At 35.4% G+C, this 24,539-nt stretch overlaps 1 protein-coding gene and 1 long non-coding RNA gene across 4 annotated transcripts in view; both read right to left on the bottom strand.

The window, feature by feature from the left end:
• ANKRD10 (ankyrin repeat domain 10) overlaps positions 1-24,539 on the bottom strand; it is a 35,067-nt gene that overhangs the window by 5,519 nt on the left and 5,009 nt on the right. For 2 of the 3 annotated variants that reach the window (XM_036455373.2, XM_036455374.2), the window contains exons 2-4: positions 24,307-24,459; positions 18,551-18,642; positions 7,911-8,146 (exon numbers count right to left, since the gene is read on the bottom strand). In XM_036455373.2, the coding sequence (XP_036311266.1) occupies positions 7,911-8,146; positions 18,551-18,642; positions 24,307-24,459 (481 nt within the window). Of the gene's footprint in view, positions 1-7,910; positions 8,174-9,058; positions 9,123-18,550; positions 18,643-24,306; positions 24,460-24,539 lie in introns of those variants that run through there. The other variant, XM_045588792.1, reaches the window with a different exon arrangement.
• Positions 12,790-16,038, bottom strand: LOC123653271. Its single transcript, XR_006742980.1, has 2 exons — positions 15,378-16,038; positions 12,790-12,894 (listed from the first exon to the last, which is right to left on the bottom strand). It is a non-coding gene; the product is annotated as an uncharacterized LOC123653271 (long non-coding RNA).

Below are 24,539 nucleotides of genomic sequence, written 5' to 3' on the forward strand. Positions count from 1 at the left end.
TACCATGGTATCAAGGCATCCCTATCAACTAAGTTCAAAAAATCTTTCAAGTTGAAAGCCCATTGTACGGCCGTATTATAATTTGCCCACCACCAAATTCCCTGCTACTGTTTGGGATGCTTCAGTTTTCTTTCCTATTGTGAATACCATAATTAAATCAATCTTTATAAAGGCATCTTTGTGTGCATTTCTAGATCTTTACTCAGATAAAGAACTAGCATTATTTTGGGGTCAAAAAATAACTTTTTCTGCTAAGTATTTCTTTTAAATAATTTAAAGGCAGACTTGAATTTTGCAGCTTTACTTCCTTCTAGTTTTAGAGGCACACATGTCATTTTCAATATAGGAATGAACATACTCCAGATTATTCCCTTAACTGTTAAAACTAAAGATGATAGTGTAGTCTTAATGAAAGAGAAACAAATTCTGAATTAGCATGTGAAAGAACCAGAAGTGTGTGATTTTGTGAGGTTGAAAGTGGAAATCTGTACAGCTGTGAGGTCAAAAACCGTCTACAAAGAGAGGTGCTTTGAAAAAGTAGGCATTAAACCACGAATTTCTGTATTTTCCACTCAATGCTTTTTGTAATCCTCTGCAGGCCCAAAGTAAGTGACAGGCAAGGTTCTACCTTCACTATGAAACACTTTCAAGAGTTCAGCAGTAAGCCATCTCATAAAGGGGCAGTGGAAAGGGGTGTCCCAAATACCAGTTGTCACAATCCGTACAACCTTCAGGGAGTTCTTAAGTCTACACGGGGTGTGGTTTCCCCTTTTCTGCACTCTAATGCCCGATAAGCCAAATCAGGTGTAGACTGAGAACAGGTGCAGGCTATCATGGCAAAACCACAAATGTCCTTGTAAAAAAGGCATCTTTGGGATACAGAGCTTTCAGTAGCCATACTCATGTCTGGTTTTGTTGTGCTCAGGTTTCAGTGTTCCTTGGGCAAAGTGGCAACTACATTATGTCTACAATTTCAGACCTGTGAAAAGCACTTTTTTTTTGTTTTGTTAAAAGGTAAGCCCAGCCCTGGCTGGTTTGGCTCTGTGGATGGAGCATTGGCCTGCAGACTGAAGGGTCTTGGGTTCAATTCCTGTCAGGGGCACATACCCAGGTTGTGGGCTCAATCCCTAGTGGGGGATGTGCAGAAGGCAGGCAATCCATGAGTCTCTCTCATCATTGATGTTTCTCTCTCCCTTCCCCTATAAAATTAAAAAAAAAAAAAAAAAAAAAAAAAAAAAGCCCAGCCGGTGTGGCTCAGTGGTTGAGCATTAACCTATGAACCAGGTCACAGTTCAGTTCCTGGTCAGGGCACATGCCTGGGTTGCAGGCTCCATCCCAAATAGGGGGAGAGGGGTACGTGAGGGGGGCAGCCAATCCGTGATTCTCTCATCACTGATGTTTTTCTCTCCCTCTCCTTTCCTCTGAAATAAATATTTTAAAATTTTTTAAAAAATGAGCATCATTATCCCATAATCATCAAAGTTATATTTGCTAACTCACCTTTTGAGCCCAGTGCCCACAATAGTACTCATATCAACAAATGAAACCTACGCTCTAGCCATAAAGGGCACAAACATAGGAAGCAAGCAAGAAATATGAACTACAGCAACCAGGAACATGGAAACCACCCGTCATTTTAGAGAAGTGGAAGCGGGACATGAAGGCGGACTTGCCACTAGGGGGCCAGAGAGTCGGTGGCAAAGGAAGTTCAAAACAAAAATGTGTATACAGAGGACCTGGGGAGCAATGCCGTTTTGAAGCAAATATTAATCCCTTAGAGGACTATCCAGTGCACTAGTAATTATGCTCTAAAATTGTTCCACTTAGCATATGTCTTTTATTAATGCAGATAAGTTTCTCATTAATAAAAGATAAAAATGAAACAAGAACAAAGGCTTTCAAACTCTTTAATGTAGAAAGCATATGCTAATGCAGACAGCCTAGAATTTATTGTAATTATTTCTCTAAGGATACACCATCTTTGTATATTTTTCCCATGAAGTATCTGCAAGGATATTTCACTACTTGGCTAATCCAGCTGACCCAGAACTCTCAATAACTTCATACTAATGTCTTAGCACTTGCATATAGTGAGCCCTTATACAGGGGCATTAAGGCTGCACTTGCTTTTTAAAATTGTACTTTAAGGTGCTAACCGGTTTGGCTCCATGGTTAGAGCATCGGCCTGCAGACTGAAGGGTCCCGGGTTCGATTCTGGTCAAGGGCATGTACCTTGGTTGCGGGCACATCCCCAGTAGGTGGTGGTGGCTGATGGGTGTTTTTCATCAATGTTTTACCTCTCTATCCCTCTCCCTTCCTCTGTAAAAAATCTATATATCTTTAAAAAAAATTGTACTTTGTCATGAAATTATAATTGGCCTCTCAGAATATTCCGAACATTGGATCTGGATTTGACTCCTTTTCCTGATAATCACAGGTGTCACCTGTGGCATTTTCTCCTACACCTATCGCCAAAGTAACTTTAAATATTCCATATTGCATCTGAGAAAGGTGATCTGTAAACACTTCTGAATTCTTCCAAAACTGTAAATTTTTATTGTTTTGGAAAAACATTTTCCCTTCCTGTTTATTTACCCCTACCGATAGAAGAAAAAATTACTGAACATGTTGCAAAGTGTCCTTACCTTCTGACTCCCAAAGCAGGTATTCGTTGAGGATTCTAGCACACATTAAACAATGCACACTATGTGGGAAAACCATCTAGGCCTGGCTCAAAACCAACACAAGCAGTCAGTGGCCAGGAAGTTTCTCATCCCTGACCTCTGCCGAGTCAAGGTGCTCCATTCAGGAAGGTGCCGGGGTAGCAGAGGCCTGCATTTGTATTTTCACTTAAAGCTCAAGGGCTGAATAAAACCCCTAAAGCAAATTCTAAGAAAGCTTCTAAAACTACACAAAACATGAAAGAACAGTTTAAAATAGAAAAGGCTTATAAAAAATCCCGACTTACTCCATACTGGATGTGTAACACTGGCTAGTTTCACACAGTGGATTTAAAAGCAGCTCAGTGTTGTAAGACAGTGACCTAATTTTCTTTGTGCATCTTCACAGTGCCAGGCAGGGGTCCCTCCCAGGTGCTGACCACCGCCCAGTGGCAGGGGCAGGATGCCACACCCCTGTGGTCTTTCCACTGAACTGGGAACTCTGACCTCAGTTCCCCATTAAAACAACCAGGAGGGAAAGGTTTCCTTGGTTTCCCACCAGCCATTACTAGTTTGAACTATTCTTTGTTCTACTAGAGAGCACATTTAACCCAAATAACTAATTTTGAAAATAAATATCCTGTTAAAAATAGTACCTAAAACCACTGCAAAAGGGCTTCTGTAAGGTAACCTTTTGGGGAACTTCAACACAGTCCCAACTGCAGACCAGGGGGTGGGGGAAATTCGAGAGGAGAGCAGTGGGGATGCATAAATGACAGAACTGCAAAACTAAGGAGGGGTTGGAGTTGTTAAAACACAGAATGAAAAGTGGATGTGAAATACACCATCCTGAAGGTATGCCAATGGTGGATTCCCACTGCAGCTGCACACACTGGAAACAGACTAGCACATGAGGCTTGAAATCAAGATTATAAGAATAAAGGTGGGAATCACCGAAAATGCTTGGTTCTTACTATAATTTATTCAAATTGTATTTCTAGAATGCTGTGTGTTTAAGGATAATAAACCATTTGTTATTCTAACACAATCAAGTGTTCTCTGTGGTCAAATTAAAAAACAAAACACATCACACAAATATAGCCATTTACTGCAAGTTTGAGAACACTAAGTAAACACAATGAAAGTATTGTGTGTATATATATGACGCTCCATAGAAATAATTTTAAAAAAATCTAACTTCTTGACTCTTTAAATAACTAGTTGACAAATATTAACAAATGTGTTAAGGCACATCTACCTTCTTCCCCCTGTAGTCATTTAGTCAACATGAACAATTAAAAACAGAAAGTGAAAATCCTGTTAAATTCATCCCAGGAAAAATGTGCTGAGAAACTTCCCTCTGCTAATTTTAAACTGAGTCATTCATGTTGAAGATAATTTCTTTAAAAAATGTTTTAATATTACATACTCACACATATGTATGAGATGCTAAGATCAATAATATACAGATTTGATTAAAACAAAACCATGAGGCCAACTTAACATTTGAGACCTGGTATTGCCATAGACTACTTCTTATGGCAAAGTTTCCAAAAATAAAACTGTGAAGTTACTAGGTAAGTCTGTTACAGTACCCTTCCCCACTCACAATTCTAGAGCTGCACCCTGAAAAGATTACTGGCTAAAAACAAGGTAAAGGTTTCTCTAATGGGTGAAACTGCCATTCTTTTCTAGCCAGGATCATTAGTTATCTGGACAGCAGCTCTCAAGAAATACATGAATAATTGTAGAGTGTTACTCCTGAAGACTAAGAATGCTAACAAAATCAAGCACATCTTTGTAAAGCAATGCCAGCTTAAGTTCTGAAGTCCACGTGTCATTCCATCTTGAACAAATGGTTTATAAATGGGGGGAGAAATCCAAACCTAATTACATAGCTACTTCCTTGCACCATAAAATCCCATAATGGGAAATATTACCACATAATACTTTTCACCAAAACCAACCACTTAAGTAACTTTAGATTTTATTTCACCCTTGAGTTCTATGGCCCTATCATCTCTGTTCTAACCAAAGCACATTTTGATTCTGGTGTGAATGACTGTATCCAAAGGACAGTTAGTTCATAGCCGAGCAGCACAAAAAGGCCAAAGCATTATTACTCCTCTTGGTTTTTCACATCAATATAATTTCTAAGGGAAAATCACTCCAATTAACTTAAAATATTTGAAAATGGATTACTGAAAGCAGAGAGATATTACTTTCTATAGGGAAGAGTAGGTAACTTTCAGACTCATGATTCTAAAGTAAAAAAAATTAAAGGAGTGAATTTTACAGGGGACAACTTTTAAGAATTGGTTTGAGATATGCATTTATTTAACCAAGATATTTCAGTCACCCATAAGAAAAAGCCAAACTTGTACTTCAAAAAAGAAAAAATAATTTTAAACTCTTCCAAATACTTCCATATGTGATTTTAAAAAGTATTTTATGTGCATGTTACATTAGGAAAAAAGTACTTTCACTTTGGCATAAGAATAAAAAATTTATCCACAAAACGAATTCAGGGTCAGCTGGAGAGGCTCAGTACGTTGTGTCGTCCTGTGTATCGAATAGTTCAATTCCTGGTCAGGGCATGTACCTGGGCTGCAGAGGTCAAATCCTCAGTCAGGGAGCATAAGAAGAGCAACCAATGTTTCTCTCTCTCTCGTGTCCCCTCCTCTAAGTATGTCTTCATATGAGAATTTAAAAAAAGAAAAAAAATTCAGAATGAGCAGAGAATTAAGCTCACATAAATAGCAAATTTAAAAAAAAAATGCCCAAAATTAAATGAACTAAGGCAACTGATCTTGAATTGCATACTAAAAAACTGGTCAAATGGAAATAACTATACAGTATGGCAGCAAAGAACTTCATTTAGAAGATTCAGGTAGTTGGGGGGAAAATCTTGTTTTAGTAATCAAGAATGCCCTAACATTCAGCAAGCACACAATGGTAAAATGAAAAAAATCAACTCTTCCTTTCCCATAGAGAAAAGAGTGGAGCAGGCATGGGGGTTGGAAGAAGACAACTCTATCTCTGCTTACAAATATGAATTTATACAAACACACTCTTAAGTCACATGTGGGGCAATCTCAGGACTGGAGTACTAGAAATTTTAATGAGCAAATAATTAAAATAATACTCAGTAGACAAATGATTAACACTGGAAGAGCAATGATTTCTCCTGTGATCGTGACAATATTATTTCATGTATATATGGAGCAGTGCTCAACCTTAGGTTTGTATAATTATTACCTGCAAACTTAAATGCCAGGCATAAAGCACATTTTCTTCTTAATTGGCATCCTCAGGTTGTTAGGTATGGCGATTTGTGAAAGCTGTATGGTGAGTTTAGTGTGTAAGATATAAATCTTTAACTCTGGTTTACCTAAATGAATCCTTGTCTGGAGAAGGAAAATAAAACCCCTAAAAACCTGCATAATGCTTCAAACTAAATTTGTGTGTAATAGGATTTAGGAAACTTAGGATAGAAACAGTGAGATATTGGCCAAATCAGTTCACCATAAAACCTTCAGAAACTAGTTTTAAAAACTCTCTAGGTACATTTCTACATCTTAGAATGTTGTGTCAAACTTTTTAAAAACAAACAGAATTTAAGATCTATCCTACCAAACTACATTCAGACATAATCAGAATGAGGGCACAATGAAACTAACAATATCATTCCACAATATCAGTCAGGCATTAAATTTTAAGTATTTTTAAAAAAGTATATGCTCGTAAAGAGCTTTAAAAATACATTAGAAAATATATAGTGAAACATGTTGCAAATAAAAGACAATGCTGAGCAACACTTTATTAAAAAACACATTTGAAGTATAGGTATACATACCTCATTGTGTTTTATCATAGCACTTTCTGGATTTATTAGGCTCATAACGCTATGAATTTAATAAACTATTACATTTAAGTTCACTCATTCATTTAAGTCACATAACCTTAAATTTTTATACTGACCAAGATTTCAGAAGTTATGAAGTAGGTATTACAACTTTTGTCATAAAAAAACACGTACCTTTTGTCTGAATATACTCGAGACAAAGCAGTGAAGAGTGGATATTAACCCATAAAATTTAAACACCTCTAACCAGCAGTGTTTTCTTATACTATACTTGTAGAGTTGATTTAAAAAAAAATTTTTTTTTTTACTCTTTATCTGAGGATATTTGTTCCCATTGATTTTTAGAGTGGGAGGGAGGGAAGGAAAGGGGAAGAGAAAGAGAGAAACATCAATGTGAGATATACTGATTGGTTGCTTACTGCATGCACCCTGACCAGATTGGGGAGAACCTGCCATTGAGATATTGCCATTGACTGGGAATTGAACCCTCGATCTTTCGGTCCACAGGCCGACACTCTAACCACTGAACCAAACCAGTGAGGGCTAATTTTTTTAAGTCAAAGGGCACACTTTGTATTTTCAGCAAATCTTACCGGAGTGCATTAATTTCAGAGTGATTACTTTTCACTGTCATCTCTAAATTGCCTCTGTATAAGTTTGCTAAATATTCCTGCCAAGCTATCAATTTGTCCTGTTTAAGATATTTTATATATTGGTACGTATATGTAATTTTTTCCCAAATAAAGTTTTCCCCTCAACTTCAAGAATGACTGTTCCTAATTATTTGCAAACTCCAAAACTCAAGATAAAAAAAGTGGAAGAATACCTAAAACTTGACTTACCTTACAGAGTATTAAGTCCTCAAAGTGACAGATCAGATCTTGTGACAAATGCACACTACCACGTGGGTCATGGAGACCAGCTAAGGCCAAATCACAGTGCAAGTGGAACAGTATAGCAAATATCTACCTTCCCAGATGTGAAACTATGTTTTACTACCAGACCAACAATTGTTATAAGCTCGGGGACATTTATGGGAAACAAAGAAATCAGGCACAGGGGCAGATTTTTTTTTAATAGTTGTATTTCCAACAGGAACAACAAGAAAAATCTTTCTCATTCCTGGAACGTAAACCTGGGCATGCAGAAATGTTATCAACGCACATTTATATTTGACCTGTCAACACTGCCCTCTTACGTTCTCCCCTTTTGTTAAATGGCCAAATCTTCAAAGTAGCAATACAGGAAAAACTCCACCTTCCCTGTACCAGAATCCTCCGGGCACAGTACCACCTTACGTGAAGGTCTCATCTTGAGGTGCTTTCAGCATAAAAAAAAGAAAACATGTTAAAGAAAGTAAACACTCGCCTACAAAGTGGTCTCACCTTCGGTTCTAGCTTTCTTCACTTCAAAGGGTTCCGAATCTTCCAAGCATCTCTTGCGATTTGTTCCCATACTAACATGATTAGGAAATATATTCTGATGGCCCCCGTTTAAGGTGCCATTATTATAGAAACGGTTCAGATGACAATTCTGGAGGTTCAAGAGAAACTGGGTACATTCTTGGAAACCCTGGGTTTGAGCAATGTCTGCTGCTGTCAGGCCACTGGCATTTCTCAGGCTGTACAACACAAAAACACTGAATTACCTCCCATTAGCATTTTCATCTGGTCTCTGCTCCTGCCGAACTGACTAACTATCTGAAGGTGATATGAAAGAGTATATAGATTTACAGCAAGCCTTCATTAAAGAAGGCGTTATTCATCCTAGCTCTGTAACTAACTTCTGTCTTATGCACATATGATTACTAAGCAAGATTTGGGCGATAGTAATTTAAAAATCAATAAAGTAAACTTTAAAAAAAGGCATCTTCCTATTTAACGTCTCAAAATCATTTTTTGTTAGTCTGAAGAACCTAAATGTATGCTAACTTCAGACTTAACCTGAACTCTATATTATCAGCACTTAATTTTAATAATCCATTCCTTTAGCTTGAGTAAAATCATTAACAAACAAACATGTACTGAAATTGTCCATGGCATTCATAACAATTGGCTTCCTAAAAACAAAGGTATGCAATTGCTTACCAACTATAATTTTATGTGACACTATAAGCGGAAGTTTAGAAGGATGTCCTGACATTAAAATAATTTGTTATTAGGCTGGAGATGTGAAGAGTTGAGGGATTTTTTGTTTGTTTGTTTGTTTGTTTGTTTGTTTTGTTTTGTTTTTTGCCTTGCTTAGGAAAACTTGTAGGAGTTGGCATTCTAGAGCATTATGAGTGGATAGTTCCTGTGAAAGCCAAATACTATTCTAGGAACTCATGCTCTAAGGCTAAGAGTGCCACTACTGAAAAGAATCAACATCTTATGTGGTTAATATCACAAGTAAAGGTTTGATATCTTCTATAGTAGCTAATATTCAAATTAAAGGAGGAAGTGATGGTGTAAGTGAAAGATCTGAATAAGATGAATATAAAAGAACCAGTTGAGCTTAGAGATCTTAATTAGGAAACAATAAACATTTAAAGAACAAAAGCAACTCCACGTTGAAGTTCCCCTGGAGAATAAGAAAATACACTGCTCTGTGAAATAAATCTGCAAAAAAAGCAAAATAGGTTGTTAGCTACAGGTTGATAAACTGAAATTGCAGAAATATCAAACATATGTGCAAAGATATCTTCATACCTACTCAGTAAGCTATGCTACAGAGCAAAGGTATGATCAAATAAGGCTTATTTTATGTAAGTGAAATAACCAATGCAGAACCTTTGATTTGTTTCCTAGGCTAATATTAATGTCAAAAAAGAAACCTTTTTTTTTTCCAGAGAGAAAACTGCCAAATCAGGGTCTTTCATTTTCAAAGATAAAAATAAGCCTTGAGTTCCTATTTCCAGCCATCGTACTCATAAAACTCCAGCTCAGAAATGAATAATCTATATATTCTTGGATAATCATTAAACATCTCTTCACTTTTTAGCAGATGGCATAAAGAAATGTATTATACATCTTGAAGAAAGGCAAAAGCCCAAACTCAATTTTATCAGATATGAGAGACAAGTCTTATGAATTCCAGAAACCAACAATATTTTCTTAAACATAGAAGGCAGTTGTATCCGGCTACTGGGAAACTAAAATGGACATTTTAATTTTACCTCTGATGAATATTATTCTAGAATTCTTAATGTTTTTATTTTGATACATAAATTAAATGTATCAAAAAGATACATTTTGATACAAATGTACAAAAAGAAACTACTTAAATTTGGGCAGAGCAAATTACGTACATACAAAATAATCATATTCTTGATTTTTAATATCAACTTGTTATTCAAATGTAACATTACAGTGTATAGCTGGACTATTTTTAAATGATGCATTTCATTTTCAAAAGATATCACGTATAAAGATGGTGCAGAAAGGTCTACTTCTTCAAGAATGTAAACACAAAAACAAAAGTTGCTACCTGAAAATTTTTTTTTTAAGTCTTAGCTTTACCAAATTTGAAAAGATGAAGACCCAGAACATAAGCAAACTTTATACAATGATCATTTCTACAGGTAAGTATGGACTTGCTCTCTAAAATCAAAGAATAAAAAAATGAGAGATTGATGCTTAAAATTAGAACAATAAAGTTGACAGTAAAGATTACTCCTTAGTGGATCACAAAATAAAAAGGAAAAGTACACAGATTTTTTAAAATGGAACCTACAACCATAAATGCCAGTTCATCAAGGAAAACTTGTTTAAGGAACATGCCAACATTTTGAAGTTGCTGAAAAGAGTAACATTCAGAATATAACCAGTTCCTTTACACTTCATTCAGAAACTTAACAGTAGACTGAATTTGGGCTAGAATAGCAGTTTACTGTTCTTCCAAAGAAATAAACCTTAAAGAAAAATAAGCAACAAATTAGTGCCAATATCTAGAAAGTGTAGAGATTGTAAATGTTTAAGTGGCATTATCTGCCTTAATAAAAGACCTAGACATCACCACCCTACCTCCTCCTTTACCAAAAGTAGTCAAACACTGCACATCACTTGACTGAGAAAGAGCCAACCAAATTCCAAGTTGTGTCAGCTATTATCTTCAAAACTCAAAAGAAGAACTAGAGCCAACTCAGCTATACACTCCCTATGCATGGACCAACCAAGTAGGAGAGAACAGTAACAAGTCAGATTGGTTCCTCACATAACTTTGGGGTACCAGAGGTTAGAGTGATCCAAAAGGAAGGTCTAAATATTCTATAAAATGTATGGACAGATCATAACCTGGGACATTTGGTGACTGTGGAAAAATTGGGAGATTATAATTTTGGCGATATTCCTGTAGTATAGGAAATATTAATAAAATAGCCTTTCTCTACTTCTAGGAAGCTATAGAAGATTTCAAATATATTATTACTCAGTTTATTAAAGACTGAATACTGGTATACACAATATATAGTTTACTTTAATAGACTTTATATTTCTCTGAAGCAAAAGATCTGTTAACACCTGATACTGATACACAATAACCAAAACCACTAGTCCCCTCTTTTGCCTCTCAATGTTTTCCTTCCCCCATCTCCTCTCCTACTTACTAATACATTCATTCCTCCATTCCACCCCTGTGGAATGTTTAACTCCCTAATTCTGCTCTGCTCACATTTAAAAACTTACAAGTGGCTGCACAATCACAGAATGCACATTACAAAAAACTGACTGGAAAGTAACATTAGAGATCATCTAATTTAGGCAGAGGAACTTTTTCTGTAAAGGACTAGAAAATAAATATTTTGGGTCTTTGAAGCCACCGACTCAATCACTACTCTGTTATTTTAGCTTGAAAGTAAGCCTCAGACAATATATAAACAACTGAGCTTATGTATTAACAAACCTTTATTTGTGAGTATCGAAATTAGAATTTTATATAATTTTATGAATCATAGTAATTTTTGTTTTTGTTTTTTGGTCAACCATTTAAATATGTAAAAATCATTTTTAGTTTATGGGCCATTCAAAAACAATCAGGAGGCTGGACCTGTTAACAAACTAATCCTCTCTATTCTTAATAACTGTCTCTGGGTTCCTGAAAAAAATCTTTCTAGTAAAGATTTCCACAGAGAGGAAGGAAGAGGGATAGGATAAAGAGCTAGAAACGTTGAAGAGAGAGAAACATCGACCAGCTGCCTCTTGCACACCCCCTACCGGGGATGTGCCCACATCTAAGGTACATGCCCTTGACTGGAATTGAACCTGGGACCTTTCAGTCTACATGCCGACACTCTATCCACTGAGCCAAACCGGTTTCGGCAAGACTTTCTATTTTATGCACTATTCAATTCAAACAAACAAACAAACAAACAAACAACCTTGTCTTTATAGGTCTTAGTTCCTCAAATCACTTTTTAATGTTAAATAAGTAGAGAGGACTTTAATATGAACTACAGAGGCTGAAAACCATGTGGGTTTCCAAATAAAAGCTGGAATAATCATTACATGGTACCATTCTCAAAACACTTTTAATGTTTAACAAAAGCAGCTAGGTCTTTAAATTCTTTTTTCATATAAGCTGTCCTATTTGCTAATAAGCATGTCTCAAATGTTTTAGGAGCTGAAACACTAATCCTGGTTATATATCATCAATTCATTAACCCTTCAAACTCTATTTATAGTGCTCCAAGTTTAAACCTAAGCTATCCTGTTATTTTCCTAAAACTCCATGGGAGCTGGGCACATGAATGTGGCTTAAGATTGACAGGTTCTATAACTTCACATTAAATGTGGTACTTTGTTCTTTTAGAGTACTTTTTAAACAGTCAAGCTATCACCTTTCAATCAATCTCTAGGTGTTCACTGTGGTGTGATAGGCCCACTGCACTAACTGCTGGCCACTGCTATTGAACCTCAAGTGAGGTACTGATAAAGAAAAATTTACAGTTATCTGGAAGAAAATGTTCAAAATTACTCTCTAAAACTTTATTTTGCATGAAAACATTTAGTATAGACATTAAATCTTTTTTAATTTGGCACCTTTAGTTTGATGCACTTGGGCACACAGACTACACCTAGTCTAAAATTTTTCTTTGTCCATTTCTGAAAATAAGAGGACCCACATGGGACCAAGTTGTTCTATAGCTCTAGATGACCTTCTCTGGTCCTAATATCCATTTTAAAAATCTTAGAAAATGAGAGATTTAAAGAAATCAGATATTAATCAACTTGATGTTCAAATCAGGTCTAGTTTGTTGAAGTACATGAAAATTGACATCATCAGATTTTTAGGCTGGTAAGACCAATTTGCTACTATTTATTATAGAAGTGATCTGTAGGTTCTAGTTCCTGTAAGTCAACATGAAACACAGTCTTCAGGCAGACCACCCATTTTCTCCAATGGTTGTATTATTTCAAAATTGAAATGTGAAAACATGGAAAGACATAGATTAGCCTGTGCTATGAATTATTTGCTCTGCTAACTAACTGGAAAAATCAAACTGGTATTTTTTTAAAACTTTACTGAAGTTAAAAACATAAATGCTTATGTAGTATTTTTTGTAATAAAATTCTGAATAGAATGATAAATTTATTATACCTAAGAATGTCTCTTGAAAGAATTTTAAAACAAATCCCATTCTACTGCTAGCCAATTCCCCATCTATTTTCCACTTATAGTGACACATAATTAGACTACATGAGAAGCCATTCTAGTAACAGTTTTTATTTTTAATTTGAAAAACCACGGATCAGGAAATACCTGAAATATAGATTTTAGACTCTAAGTTGTCACATCACCTTCAGGATGTTTTCTTTTTATTAATGCCATGTGACAATAATAGATAACCACAATTTTTATATAAATAATATTTCTGTTAAAATTCTGATCTCAGCTTAACTATTGTTAGTTTACAAATAAAAAGGTAGATATCATAAATTAGGGTAAGCAAAGCATGCAAATCTAAAGAATCTATATCTGAATTCCTAGATTAGCATTAAAACCAATCACCGCAACAAATACCTCAACAGTATGCCTCGTGTGGAGAAAGGAAGCCATACTGAACATTCAATGCCACAACTGTAAGGTTTTCGGAGAAGCACCTGTGGCAGTTTCAGCAGTTTCTATATGGAATGCTCCCCCTTTCTAGGATTACTTGAAAAAATCAAGTCAATTCGAATTACGTAGCTGTAAAACATTGACATGTGTAGTTTTTACAGATTAAGAATCTTCTGTGTGATTTAAAAAGGGCAATGGTTCATAAAACAGGAAACTTAAATAATAAGGGATCACATATTTGCAGGCAACATTTGGATTAAAAATACATATACATACATGAAGTGCAGAAGCACACTTATTGAGCACAGGCCATTGTCATGTGACCTCCTTGACCAAAAGCTATTGCTCTAAAACACTGCCTCCTCAATCACTTATAATTTTTAGCATGAAGCCAATTTAATTATGTCAATATTTCAACAAAATTTAACAGTATGGACTAAAAACCATTAACTCACGATTCTGGTTACTTTAAAATTTGGTATGCTGTATCTCAAATACATTAGTAACTATTCCTAGATGAAAATAAGCAAATACATGGAATCATTAAAAAAAAAAGATTAAAAACATTACTAAATGTCCATTTGTACAAACAAAACTTTAGCAAACATCATAAGATTTCTTCAGTAAAAGAAAAATGTATATTTTTAACCCTTTGGTATCCAAACTCTTAAATAATTATGAAAACTCTTAAATATATTCTTTAGGTAACAATAGGGAGACACTATTTTTTAAAGTTTCTACCTTTAAAAATTTGGTGCCAAGTTTTCATTTTAAGTTCAATACTGATTAAAATAGTTTTACATTGCAACTGAACCCCAATTATGTTTGCATACATTAAAATGAGTATCATTCAAATATTCTGATGAAATATTTAAAATGCTCCCACTATATTCTAGCAAAGGTAAAATATATTCGGATTTAGAAATCATTAGTTTTATTCAAAAACATTCCTTGTAAAAGCAGGGGTTAAACAAATATTAAAACCTATATATTACTCAAGCATGAAAAATAAAATTTGTCAATAATTCTTCAATACTGTCCAGTCTAACATCTGCTCCTGCCCAGGAAGCAGAACTTTGATAGCAATCTCAGCAAGTTAACTCCTCCACCTTGCTCATAACACTTCAATAAAAGAAAGAAAAAAAAGACCCAGGAAATAGTAAGTTTGCCATAATGACAATTAAGTAAAGGGCACAGCACTAGGTAAGGATGACTGGAATGCAGAGGATCTAAAATCAGAAACTACTAATTCAGAGCTGTTATACTAATAAATTGCATAATTCTGAAGAATAAATGAAACCACCAAAAGTTAAAAAAAATAAAGAAATGTAATTAAAAAAAGAAATCACAAATTTCAAAGTAAACCTGGGATATTTTGCCAAAGACAAAAAAAAGTTGCAAACAAACTTCTTGCACTATTATTAAAAATACTAGCGATCCAGTGCACGAAAATTCACTTTTTTTGGCAATATAAAAACAGTCTGTTAAGATCACTTTTGTTATTATAGACAACTGTGCCTGTTTTCTAAATTAGGCAAGATTTTTTTTTTAGACTGAGTCACTGAGCTTGTTTATATAAGGCTAGAGAAGCTTTCCAGCTTAAGTTCTTCTAGGGATCACGCTAATTAAGTTAAAATACATGTAAGTCTACTTGAAGATCTGGTTGCAACAGAATCGATGATTCTACTGAAAGCTATGAGACTAAATACTGCCACCTATATAAGTGGTATTAAAATAGACCTGCAAATTTGCCTGATATGCAAGTAATTCTGGTTTTACTCTGACTCCTGCTAACTCCTCCCACTCCTTTTTCCCCCCACCACTCCAAGGCATTAAAAAAAGCTACTTTAATATCTGGTTGATATTGAAATATTCTCAACTTCAATCTTTCAAGAAAATAAATACAAAGTAACCAAAATTAATTGGTGCACAAATACTAAAAGTAAAAATAACACAAGACTCAAAATCTGCACTTTACATTGTTAGTAAAAAGGTCTGCTTATTATCAGTAGATAGTAAGTTTTCAAGCATCTTTTTCTGAAATCACATTAAGACAACCTTATATTGTTACTAATTGGTAACAAAAGAAAAACAAGACAACTTTTACATGTCAGTACATTCCTTATTCCACTCAAAAATCCCAAGTGTGGAGTAGGCAGCATTCAAAATTAGCTGCAATGAAAAACTGAACTGCCATACAGGATGATCAACTTAATGAACCCTCATACTTGTCATAAATGAGAAAAAAATGAGAATGAGAAGCATTTTAGAGGTGTAGATCATTTAAAGTACACAAACATTTAGTCTGATCATAGAGCTAATGTATAACCTTGAGCATTTTTATTTTTAGTTCTGAACAATGAATGGCAAATAACGACCATCATATATGATAAGTAGAAACAAAACCTCACGTGAAAAAGAAAACTTGGCACCAAAACTCAAGATGTAAAATAAGAGAAGAAAAAGAAACTCCATCAATATACTCACGTGTGGTGCTAGAAAATGTAATACGATGCACAGCAGTTGACATGCGTTATCTTACAGATGCAGCCTATATTGACAAGTTAGTTACATAACAAAGCATTCTAGCCACAGGTGTGTGGTATAGCTGCCCTCACCACTATCTACCCAATGACCAAAAAGCAGCAACTAAGACTTTGGACACTTTATGCAGCTGATATATAAAAAGCAAAGTAGCAATTACAAACAAAATTATTAAATCCCACCAAGTGTGATAAAATAATGATATGAGATAGTTTTTAATCTATTCAGGGGGAAAATGAAAAATTATATTATCTCCTAAGCATTATGGCATGTGATATGAAAATCTAATAATCTGGTCTGTCCTAAACTGGAAAAAATAAAAAATAAAAAGTAATTTTAAATAAATTAATTATGTGCCCTTTGATCTTAAAATAGAAAAAGGCATTTTATTTGCTAGAACTACACTTACCACATGAGCAGCATTATACTAAACAAGTAAAATAGATCTAAGTATCATAATTTGGGGGAATCAAACTATTACTTGTTGGCAGACTAAAACTTAAAACTATAAAAATGTGCAGAAAAAATATCAAAAAAGCAATTTACAATTTAGCTTATTGGCAAAACTGACATTTTTATCTATATATTACAATTAAATAACCCCACATATAATTACAATAAATAATGATGATTACTGTGCTCTATCCAGGCCAAAGACTTATACTTTTAAGAATCACTTTTGGTTAGGTGGCTCAGGCTAAATATTTCTTCTAAAAAATATCTGAAAAGTTCAGTCAAGGGAAATCACCATAATGCAGGGTCTCGAGGGAGTGGCTCTTATACTGAAAAACAGACTGGCACTCGAGGTAATGCTCAGTCACACTTGGTGGAAAAGAGACACTCGAGGGCCTGTAACCAAGGACAGAATTGTAAATAAAATGATCTCATTTTAAAGACACCTATTAAAAGGACATAGCAATAGGTATTTATTGGCTTAAAGGATTAAGCTATCCATTAAAATGAATAAAACTAACATTTTAGTAATAAAATGTTCAGGACCAATTAAAATTGTTTAAAAAATAAGTCATTAAAAAAGATCAACCTCTAATTATTATTTCAATAAGTGACAATTAAGCAATCTAATCAATTATTTTATGTGACTCTGTATCTTATAACCAAAGCTTGTTATTAAAGGTAAGTTTTTAATCTAAATACAGCTAAGAAAACTGCATATATATCTTTGCTTTTAAAGTAATCCATTGAGAATTAACTCAATGTTTTTAACATTGTATAATATCTATTTAATTGTTTTTACATTACCTTAGTTATAACTACATATGAAATCACAAGGCACCCTGAAACATAATAGTTAAAATGCAAGTCATATTTATAAAACTAAATCACTACATAAATGACCCAAGCCGAACTAATGACTAATCTTAATACTAAATGAAACAGAGCTAAGATACTAAAAGCCCAATGACAGCCCCTGGTATTAGACCTATATGGTTTTGCTCTCCAGAGTCTATTTTCAATATTTATTATAAGACAGAGTCAAACAATGAAGTGGAAACCAAAGGGTTAAACTAAGTTTTGTGGGTTTTATTTCTCCCAAAGTCTAAAATTTCACATTGCCAATAGAATAAAGTGGCTTGTAATTAATTTTTTAAAAATATTCAAGACACTCAAGATAAAACAAAAAAGCTGATATTGTCATAGTTATTTTGGTTATTATAGCTCTATAGCTTACACTCAACATTTAAGGGTGAAAACCGCATCCATTTTGTTAATGCTGTGAACTGCAGAAGAAAAATTTTTATCATAAAAATCTTTGAGAGAAAGTATATACAACTGAATTTACTACCTAAAATAAATGTATAATGCCATGACTAGCTAATGATTTACATACAAAATAACACTTAAAAATACACTCAAATATTTTGTTTTACCAAACTACAAATAAGCTAGTTGATGTAAACTGGGCCAAAACAAAGATACTCTAAATGCCATCATATCAAAAGCTCAGAGAGATTTAGAAGTCTTTATTGTAAATAGTTATATTTTACAAGGAGTTATAAAATCATCAAAAGTTATAATAGGTTTTAAACATAATGTTCTCACATCTGCTAAAAGATGAGGAAATAAAAATTTAGAAAAGCTACAAGATTTTTTTTTTTGAGCCAAGAGGCCTGAAAATATTTTAATCTAATCCAAGGCCTTAGTTTCCAAATTACTACTTGGCAAAGAAAAGTTTGAAGACTTGCCCATGGTGATATAATTGTTAGTGGCAAAGTCAATGATGCTAGGTTCCAAATTTAATCAGTTAACTAACTGATCTGACCCTTCTGTTGGTCAACTTAACCCACACCAAAACCAACTGATCTAAAAAGCAAAATTATATTACTAACATTAAAAACAAAGTTCAGGACTTTGCTTGCTCTAAGTACTGTTTCTAAACACAACACCCTTAACTACATCTTGGCTGGGAAGAATAAACAAAGACACTTACTCGATGTGAGCCCCATTAGCTACTAGGGCACTGATGCAGTCTAGGCTTCCAGAGCGAGCCGCCTTGTGAATGGGAGTCTCGCCCTCACAGTCCTGGAAAACAAAACAAAACACCACAAAAAGGGACGCACACCAATATTCAGATCCAACAAGATTTCCACATTTTATAGTAAAATTAACATACACCATGCACCATTTCATTCAGCTGTGAAATAAAACAATATGGTAAGCCAAATTTGAAGCACAGCACAAAGAAATGTAGAGTGAAGGGAAAATAAGAGCAGTCCAGTAAAGGCACACTTTGCTCAAAAACAAAAATAATCTGTGAGGCCTGTACAGCAGTGATAGCATGTACATTCTAGATCAGTGGTTCCCAATGTGGGCACATGTTCCACAGGGGGGCAATTCGAGAATGAGTTATTAACAGAGAATTTTTTGCATTTTTATGGTTCTAGGGGCCTCATATACAATATATAAACATATATTGTAACACATTTATGCAATTCAGTTCTCTATATGTTTTGAAACTTTATTTGCTATTTTTCTGTATCACTTCATATTATTATTTTTTAAAAAAATTCTTAGTGATTTCTTCCTCGGTATTTAACTGTCCTTTCATTTTTTTATTTTTCTCTATCACTGATGCCATGCTCTTTGGGAGCTTGTTTAGAACAAGTTAATGGCCTTTTAGGCTTCCTCCATGTGAATAGTTTACTTTTTGAATATCAAGAGTTATATGTAGATGGAGGGGAATCAGGATTTTAGGGATGCTCATGGGGGGCATGGCCAAAAAAGGTTGGGCCAAGAAATAGCACCAATATTTAACACCTAGTCTAGTTTACCCATATCTACCACAAAGCTAGCTTGATTCGAGACATCACCAGTTTCTCCTCTGGATATTTTTTTACTTTGAACTTGAATTTGGACTACATTGTAGAGCAGCGGTCGCCAACCTTTCGGACCTCGTGGACCACCAGTTGGCGATTGCTTGCTAGAGAGAACATGGTTGAGGTTAAAGAGTCAAGAAATGATGGGAAGGGAGAACACAAGTGTCAAACATAGCCAACTAGTATAGAACTCAGGCTGTTTGTGATGAGCAAATCTGTCCAAGGACTTTTAGAAAGGCTGTATTAGAATCAGATTTATGCTTCAGAAAACAATGCTGGAAGAAGTAGAGGAAGTGAGCTGACTCAGAGAAAGAATTCAATACTAATGTATTAATCAAAAAAAAGGGGGGGGGGGTTGAATTCGTTTACACTGCATGAATGGAAAAAATGTGAAGCACTACTTGATTTATAGGTTCTCAGGTAAATTAGAGGTAAAGAAAGATACAGAATCAAGAGAAGTCATTTCTGCTAAAAGACTGATTTAGGGCTTTTTGACTGGGAAATTCCAAGAGGCTAAGCAGCAACAGTTCCTGAATCAGTAACACTTCAATGTCACTGAAAACGGAACTTGGCAGAAGACTACCATAGTTAAGAGATAAAGATATAAAGCAGGAGTGCGGCAAGTTTAGTGTCTGATACAGTACTTATAAAATTGCTCATTCATAAATTCAGTCAATATTTGAGCTCCTCACCAATGCATATTAAATTACAGGGGAAAAACTAAGGTGAAGGCTAAAATAAAAACAGTGGTACATTATTTTACAGAAAAATGTATTAATAATATGAAAAGCCTGCCTGTTTAGTGGAGGAAAAAGCATGTACATTTATTTTAAAATATGCTCAAAAGTGATATAAAGTACTATACAGAATAATCCAATTTTTCAAGAAACACAGAAAACCATGTGGTTCTATAAGGAACTAACAACTGAACTCAGATTTTTTAAAAACAGAAACATACCCCTATCCACCCCCAAAATAGGTAAAGGTGGGAAGGGACAAATAATAAGGACAAATAAAAATGTCAGACGGGTATGTCAGAAAAAGTAGAATTGAGATTTAGATGAGGTTTTGCAAAAAACAACCAACCAACCAAACAACAAAAACCCCACAAAGCAAAACAAAAACCCTCAGGGAAAATAAAGTTTTGTCTTTAGAAAGCTACCTTTGGAACAAGAAGGAAAAGGATTTTTGCTACTATTTCCAGAAGATGGGATAGTAACAGATGATGAGAGCAAAACTACCTGTTCTGTGTTACACAAGGAGAACATCATTAAACTGGGAAGGGCAGAATAAATACTACTTAAAGAAAACTATGGCCAAAAGAGTAAGAGTAGAGAGCCATTTTAAGGTTATTATTTCAGACCAGTCACATTTCAAAAACACCAAATAGTCTGGAGTGTGACTCTGGGAGTATTGTTGGCAAACTCTTGAGTAATAAAGGAAGAAAGCAGGAGAGGTTACTAGAAATCTGAAGACAGACAAGTCACCTTGAATTTTAATAAGGAAAAATCTCATTTCTAATCTAGGTAGTACAAGAAACTATGGAAGCAATATCAAATGCCAGCAAAATTCTAGAAGGGGTATTAAAGAGATGACTTGCAAACACAAAAAAATGGCACCCAGGGATAGTCATGACAGACCAGCGATTTTTAACCCCTGTGTTGTAATAAGTTTTAAAACATGCAATACCTATTTAGTCTGGGGGCACTGACCTCTTTTCCCTTAGATTGTAAACAAACAAACAAACAAACAAACAAAAGAAAAACAAAATAGCCATCAGTGTAAATTGATCACAATTATACTTTTTGGGGTCAGATTGACAAAAAAAATTTTTTTGGTGTGCTGCAGAATTTTAGCAATTAGTCTGTGTGCCATGAGATGAAAAAGGTTGAAAATTGCCACTATAGACATACAAAAAATAAATCACTTGAAAACTAACTTCACTTCCTTGTGTAAACTTAGAACAGAGAGCCTCCAGACATTACACCTAAGTTTTGAAAGCTCCATATGTTGACCTTAGAGATGGCAGAAGATATTATCTACTAATCTTGAGAAAATAGCTAGTCATTAATATGCCAAAAGATTAGAACAAGAAGATGGGTTAAAACTAACAAAATGTCAAGAAATAATATGCTTGGTTCAAAAAAGTTACACACAAACAAATAAAAGCCTAAGAAAAACCTGGATCTGGCTTTATAATAGTTTATCTGGAAAACGAGGAAAACTCTCTACCTCAAGATGGATCAACAGTGTGTTGGGGAAGCCAATAGAAGGGCTACTGGGACCTCAGGGGTCACTGGGTGCCTGTCAGAGCATCCCACTGTTACCTAACAGAGCAAGACAACATCCGAGATTCAGAATGAAGGTCAGCACCAGACCACAGCCAACTGAGGTCCTATCAGGAGCAATGCCAGATGCTTAAGAAATCCAAGTGGCACCCTTGACATGGGAGGACTTGGGGATATTGAGCCGCGGGAACAATTATAACAAGGGAGGGTTGTAAGGAGAGAGTGGAGTTTAGGAATTCTGGCCCTAGGAGCAAAGTTTAGGAGAGATTTCCACACAGTGCTAACGAGAGCAGCTCAGAGGAGCGAGTGGGGGCAAAGTTTTTACCTACAAAAAATACTGAGCTGTTAAAAAATTATATGAAAAGGGGGATTACTTTAGAAAGGTCTGAAAAGTAGCGTTAGATAATTTCTTTAGCTGATAATTTCTTTAGCTTTAACAATTCAATGAAAATTAACATGTAGAATATTCTGCACTTAAATTCCATATTAATATTAAACATTACTGCTATTTATGGATTGTCCGTATTTTATAGATAAAAAGGTTGAGCCACAGACCAAGAAAATTACTTGCCCAAGGCCAGAGAGATGAGGAAGCAGTGTGTGGAATCAAGGCCCAGTGCCCTTCCTACTGGGATAAAGAGGGAGGAGAGGAGAATGCAGAACCAGGAATGAGACAAGTGGAGACAGGAAATGCCTATAGCAATAATAGCATACAGTTGTCAACCTGTAAGTCCTGAGTAGGTGGATAAAAGTAACAAAGTCATCTATCTGGCCAGTGTGGCTCAGTAGTTGAGCGTTAACCCACACACCAGGTCACTGGTTTGATTCCCTTTGAACCCCAGGCCCAGGTTTCAGCTCCATGCCCAGTGGGAGCATGCAGGAAGCCAATCCATGTTGTTTGATGATGTTTCTCATGGATATTTTTCCTTCCTCTCTCCTCTTTTTCTCTATCTAAAATTAATAAAAATGTATTTTAAAAATTCTTTAAAAAAGTAAAGTGGCAGAGAAGTCTGTGTATATAAAGGCATCCTGTGTGGAGATATAAGTTCCAGTTACTAAGTAACAGAAACAGGTCTAAAATCCAGGGCTTTCCTTTCCCACCAATCCTTGTGTTAAATCACTGCTAACACACTTTCCTCAATTACTTGTTTGTAGGCGGGTATCTGCGTTATCTTTAGGAGAGAGGCTTGCAACTATTTTATTTCTGGCTATTATCAAGGAATGAATCTTAGGAAAGACAAAAAAGCAGAAAAGAGGGAATGAAAGTTACTTGGGACACAGCAGACCCTTGATGATTATTAGTAGTACACTTAAGTTTTGGAAATTCCTTATATTGACCTTACAGATGGCAGAGATATTACCTCCTAATTTTGAGAAAATGGCTAGTTATTAACATGCCAAAAGATTAAAACCAGGGAAAGAATACAAAAATAGGATAAAGGAGAAGGAAAAAAGTCTGTGGCACAAGCCCCTTAGACGAATCTAACCTGGGGCAGGTGCCAAGACTGGGGATGCTCCGGTCAGACCATCTATGGAGTTTTTTTTAAAACCACAGCCTGTCAAGAGAGTTCCCAATAAGCTAAGCACTCTTCTTTTGGGTGCTCCCTCTCCCCCGCTCCTGTGAATAGAATACTGAAAACACACCATTAAAAACCTGGCATTCTCATGTTTATGTTTGTATGCTTAAATACAAAATCTTTGCATTTGGTGTCCAGAAGTCACTTCTTTTTTAAAAAAAAAAATGTATTTTATTGATTTTACACAGAGAGGAATTGAGAGGGACAGAGAGTTAGAAAAGTCGATGAGAGAGAAACATCGACCAGCCGCCTCTTGCACACCCCCCACAGGGGATGTGCCCGCAACCAAGATACATGCCCTTGACCGGAATCGAGCCCGGGACCTTTCAGTCCACAGGCCGACACTCTATCCACTGAGCCAAACCGGTCCCGGTCAGAAGTCACTTCTTAGTGACTACTTATGTCTGTCATCATCACCCCAACTTGTATCTGAAGCAACATTAACTCACATTGACTATTATTCTAAGCTTAGAGCACTAGTTAAGTATACAATTTTACCTATATGTTCCCAAAAATTCTAGTTTAGCACTTCTTAGTTGGGATTTAGGAATCTGTATTTTAACAACTCCACCAGGTGATTCTCATCATGAGAGAAGTTTGGGAAACACTGTTCTAAGGCTAACTTAATTACAGATACATTTAATAGCTTTTCTTTTCCTAGTATGAATATGTTTTCATAATTATCAGTGGAAACAAGGCTAAGGCAGCAGTGAACTGGGATGCCAGGGGAGCTGGGCTTAAGGCTAGATTCCTTCAGTCACAGCTGTAACCTTGGGCAGATCACTCTGGGTCACCATGGATCACAGTAAATCATGTAACAGGTGAGAGTACTCTATAAACAGAAAGCACTGCTACGTGAAATGCCTATTATCCCAAGGTAATCCAATAAACATAAATTCCAATTAGCCCACAGGTAAAAACATCAAACTCTAATTAAGGCCTCAATTTAAAACTCAGCACCATGTAATTATAACTGGAAAAAGAAAACAAAGCAAATTCCCTTACCGGTTTGTTAATGCTGGCTCCTGCTTGAATCAACCAGAGCAGGCACTGGGGATGTCCTCCAAAAGCAGCGATGTGAGCTGGGGTCTGTGCGTAACGTGTGGTGCAAACATCAAGCGTGGCTCCAGCTCTCACCAACTGCATTAAGCACTCCAACTTCGAAAACAGCAGGAGAAATGAAACATGCATAAATGTTGGTGTACTATTAAATATTACACAAATAATCTAATTCTACA

Source organism: Pipistrellus kuhlii, unplaced genomic scaffold (genome assembly GCF_014108245.1).
Source record: "Pipistrellus kuhlii isolate mPipKuh1 unplaced genomic scaffold, mPipKuh1.p scaffold_m20_p_3, whole genome shotgun sequence".
In the NCBI taxonomy this organism is placed as follows: Eukaryota; Metazoa; Chordata; class Mammalia; order Chiroptera; family Vespertilionidae; genus Pipistrellus; species Pipistrellus kuhlii.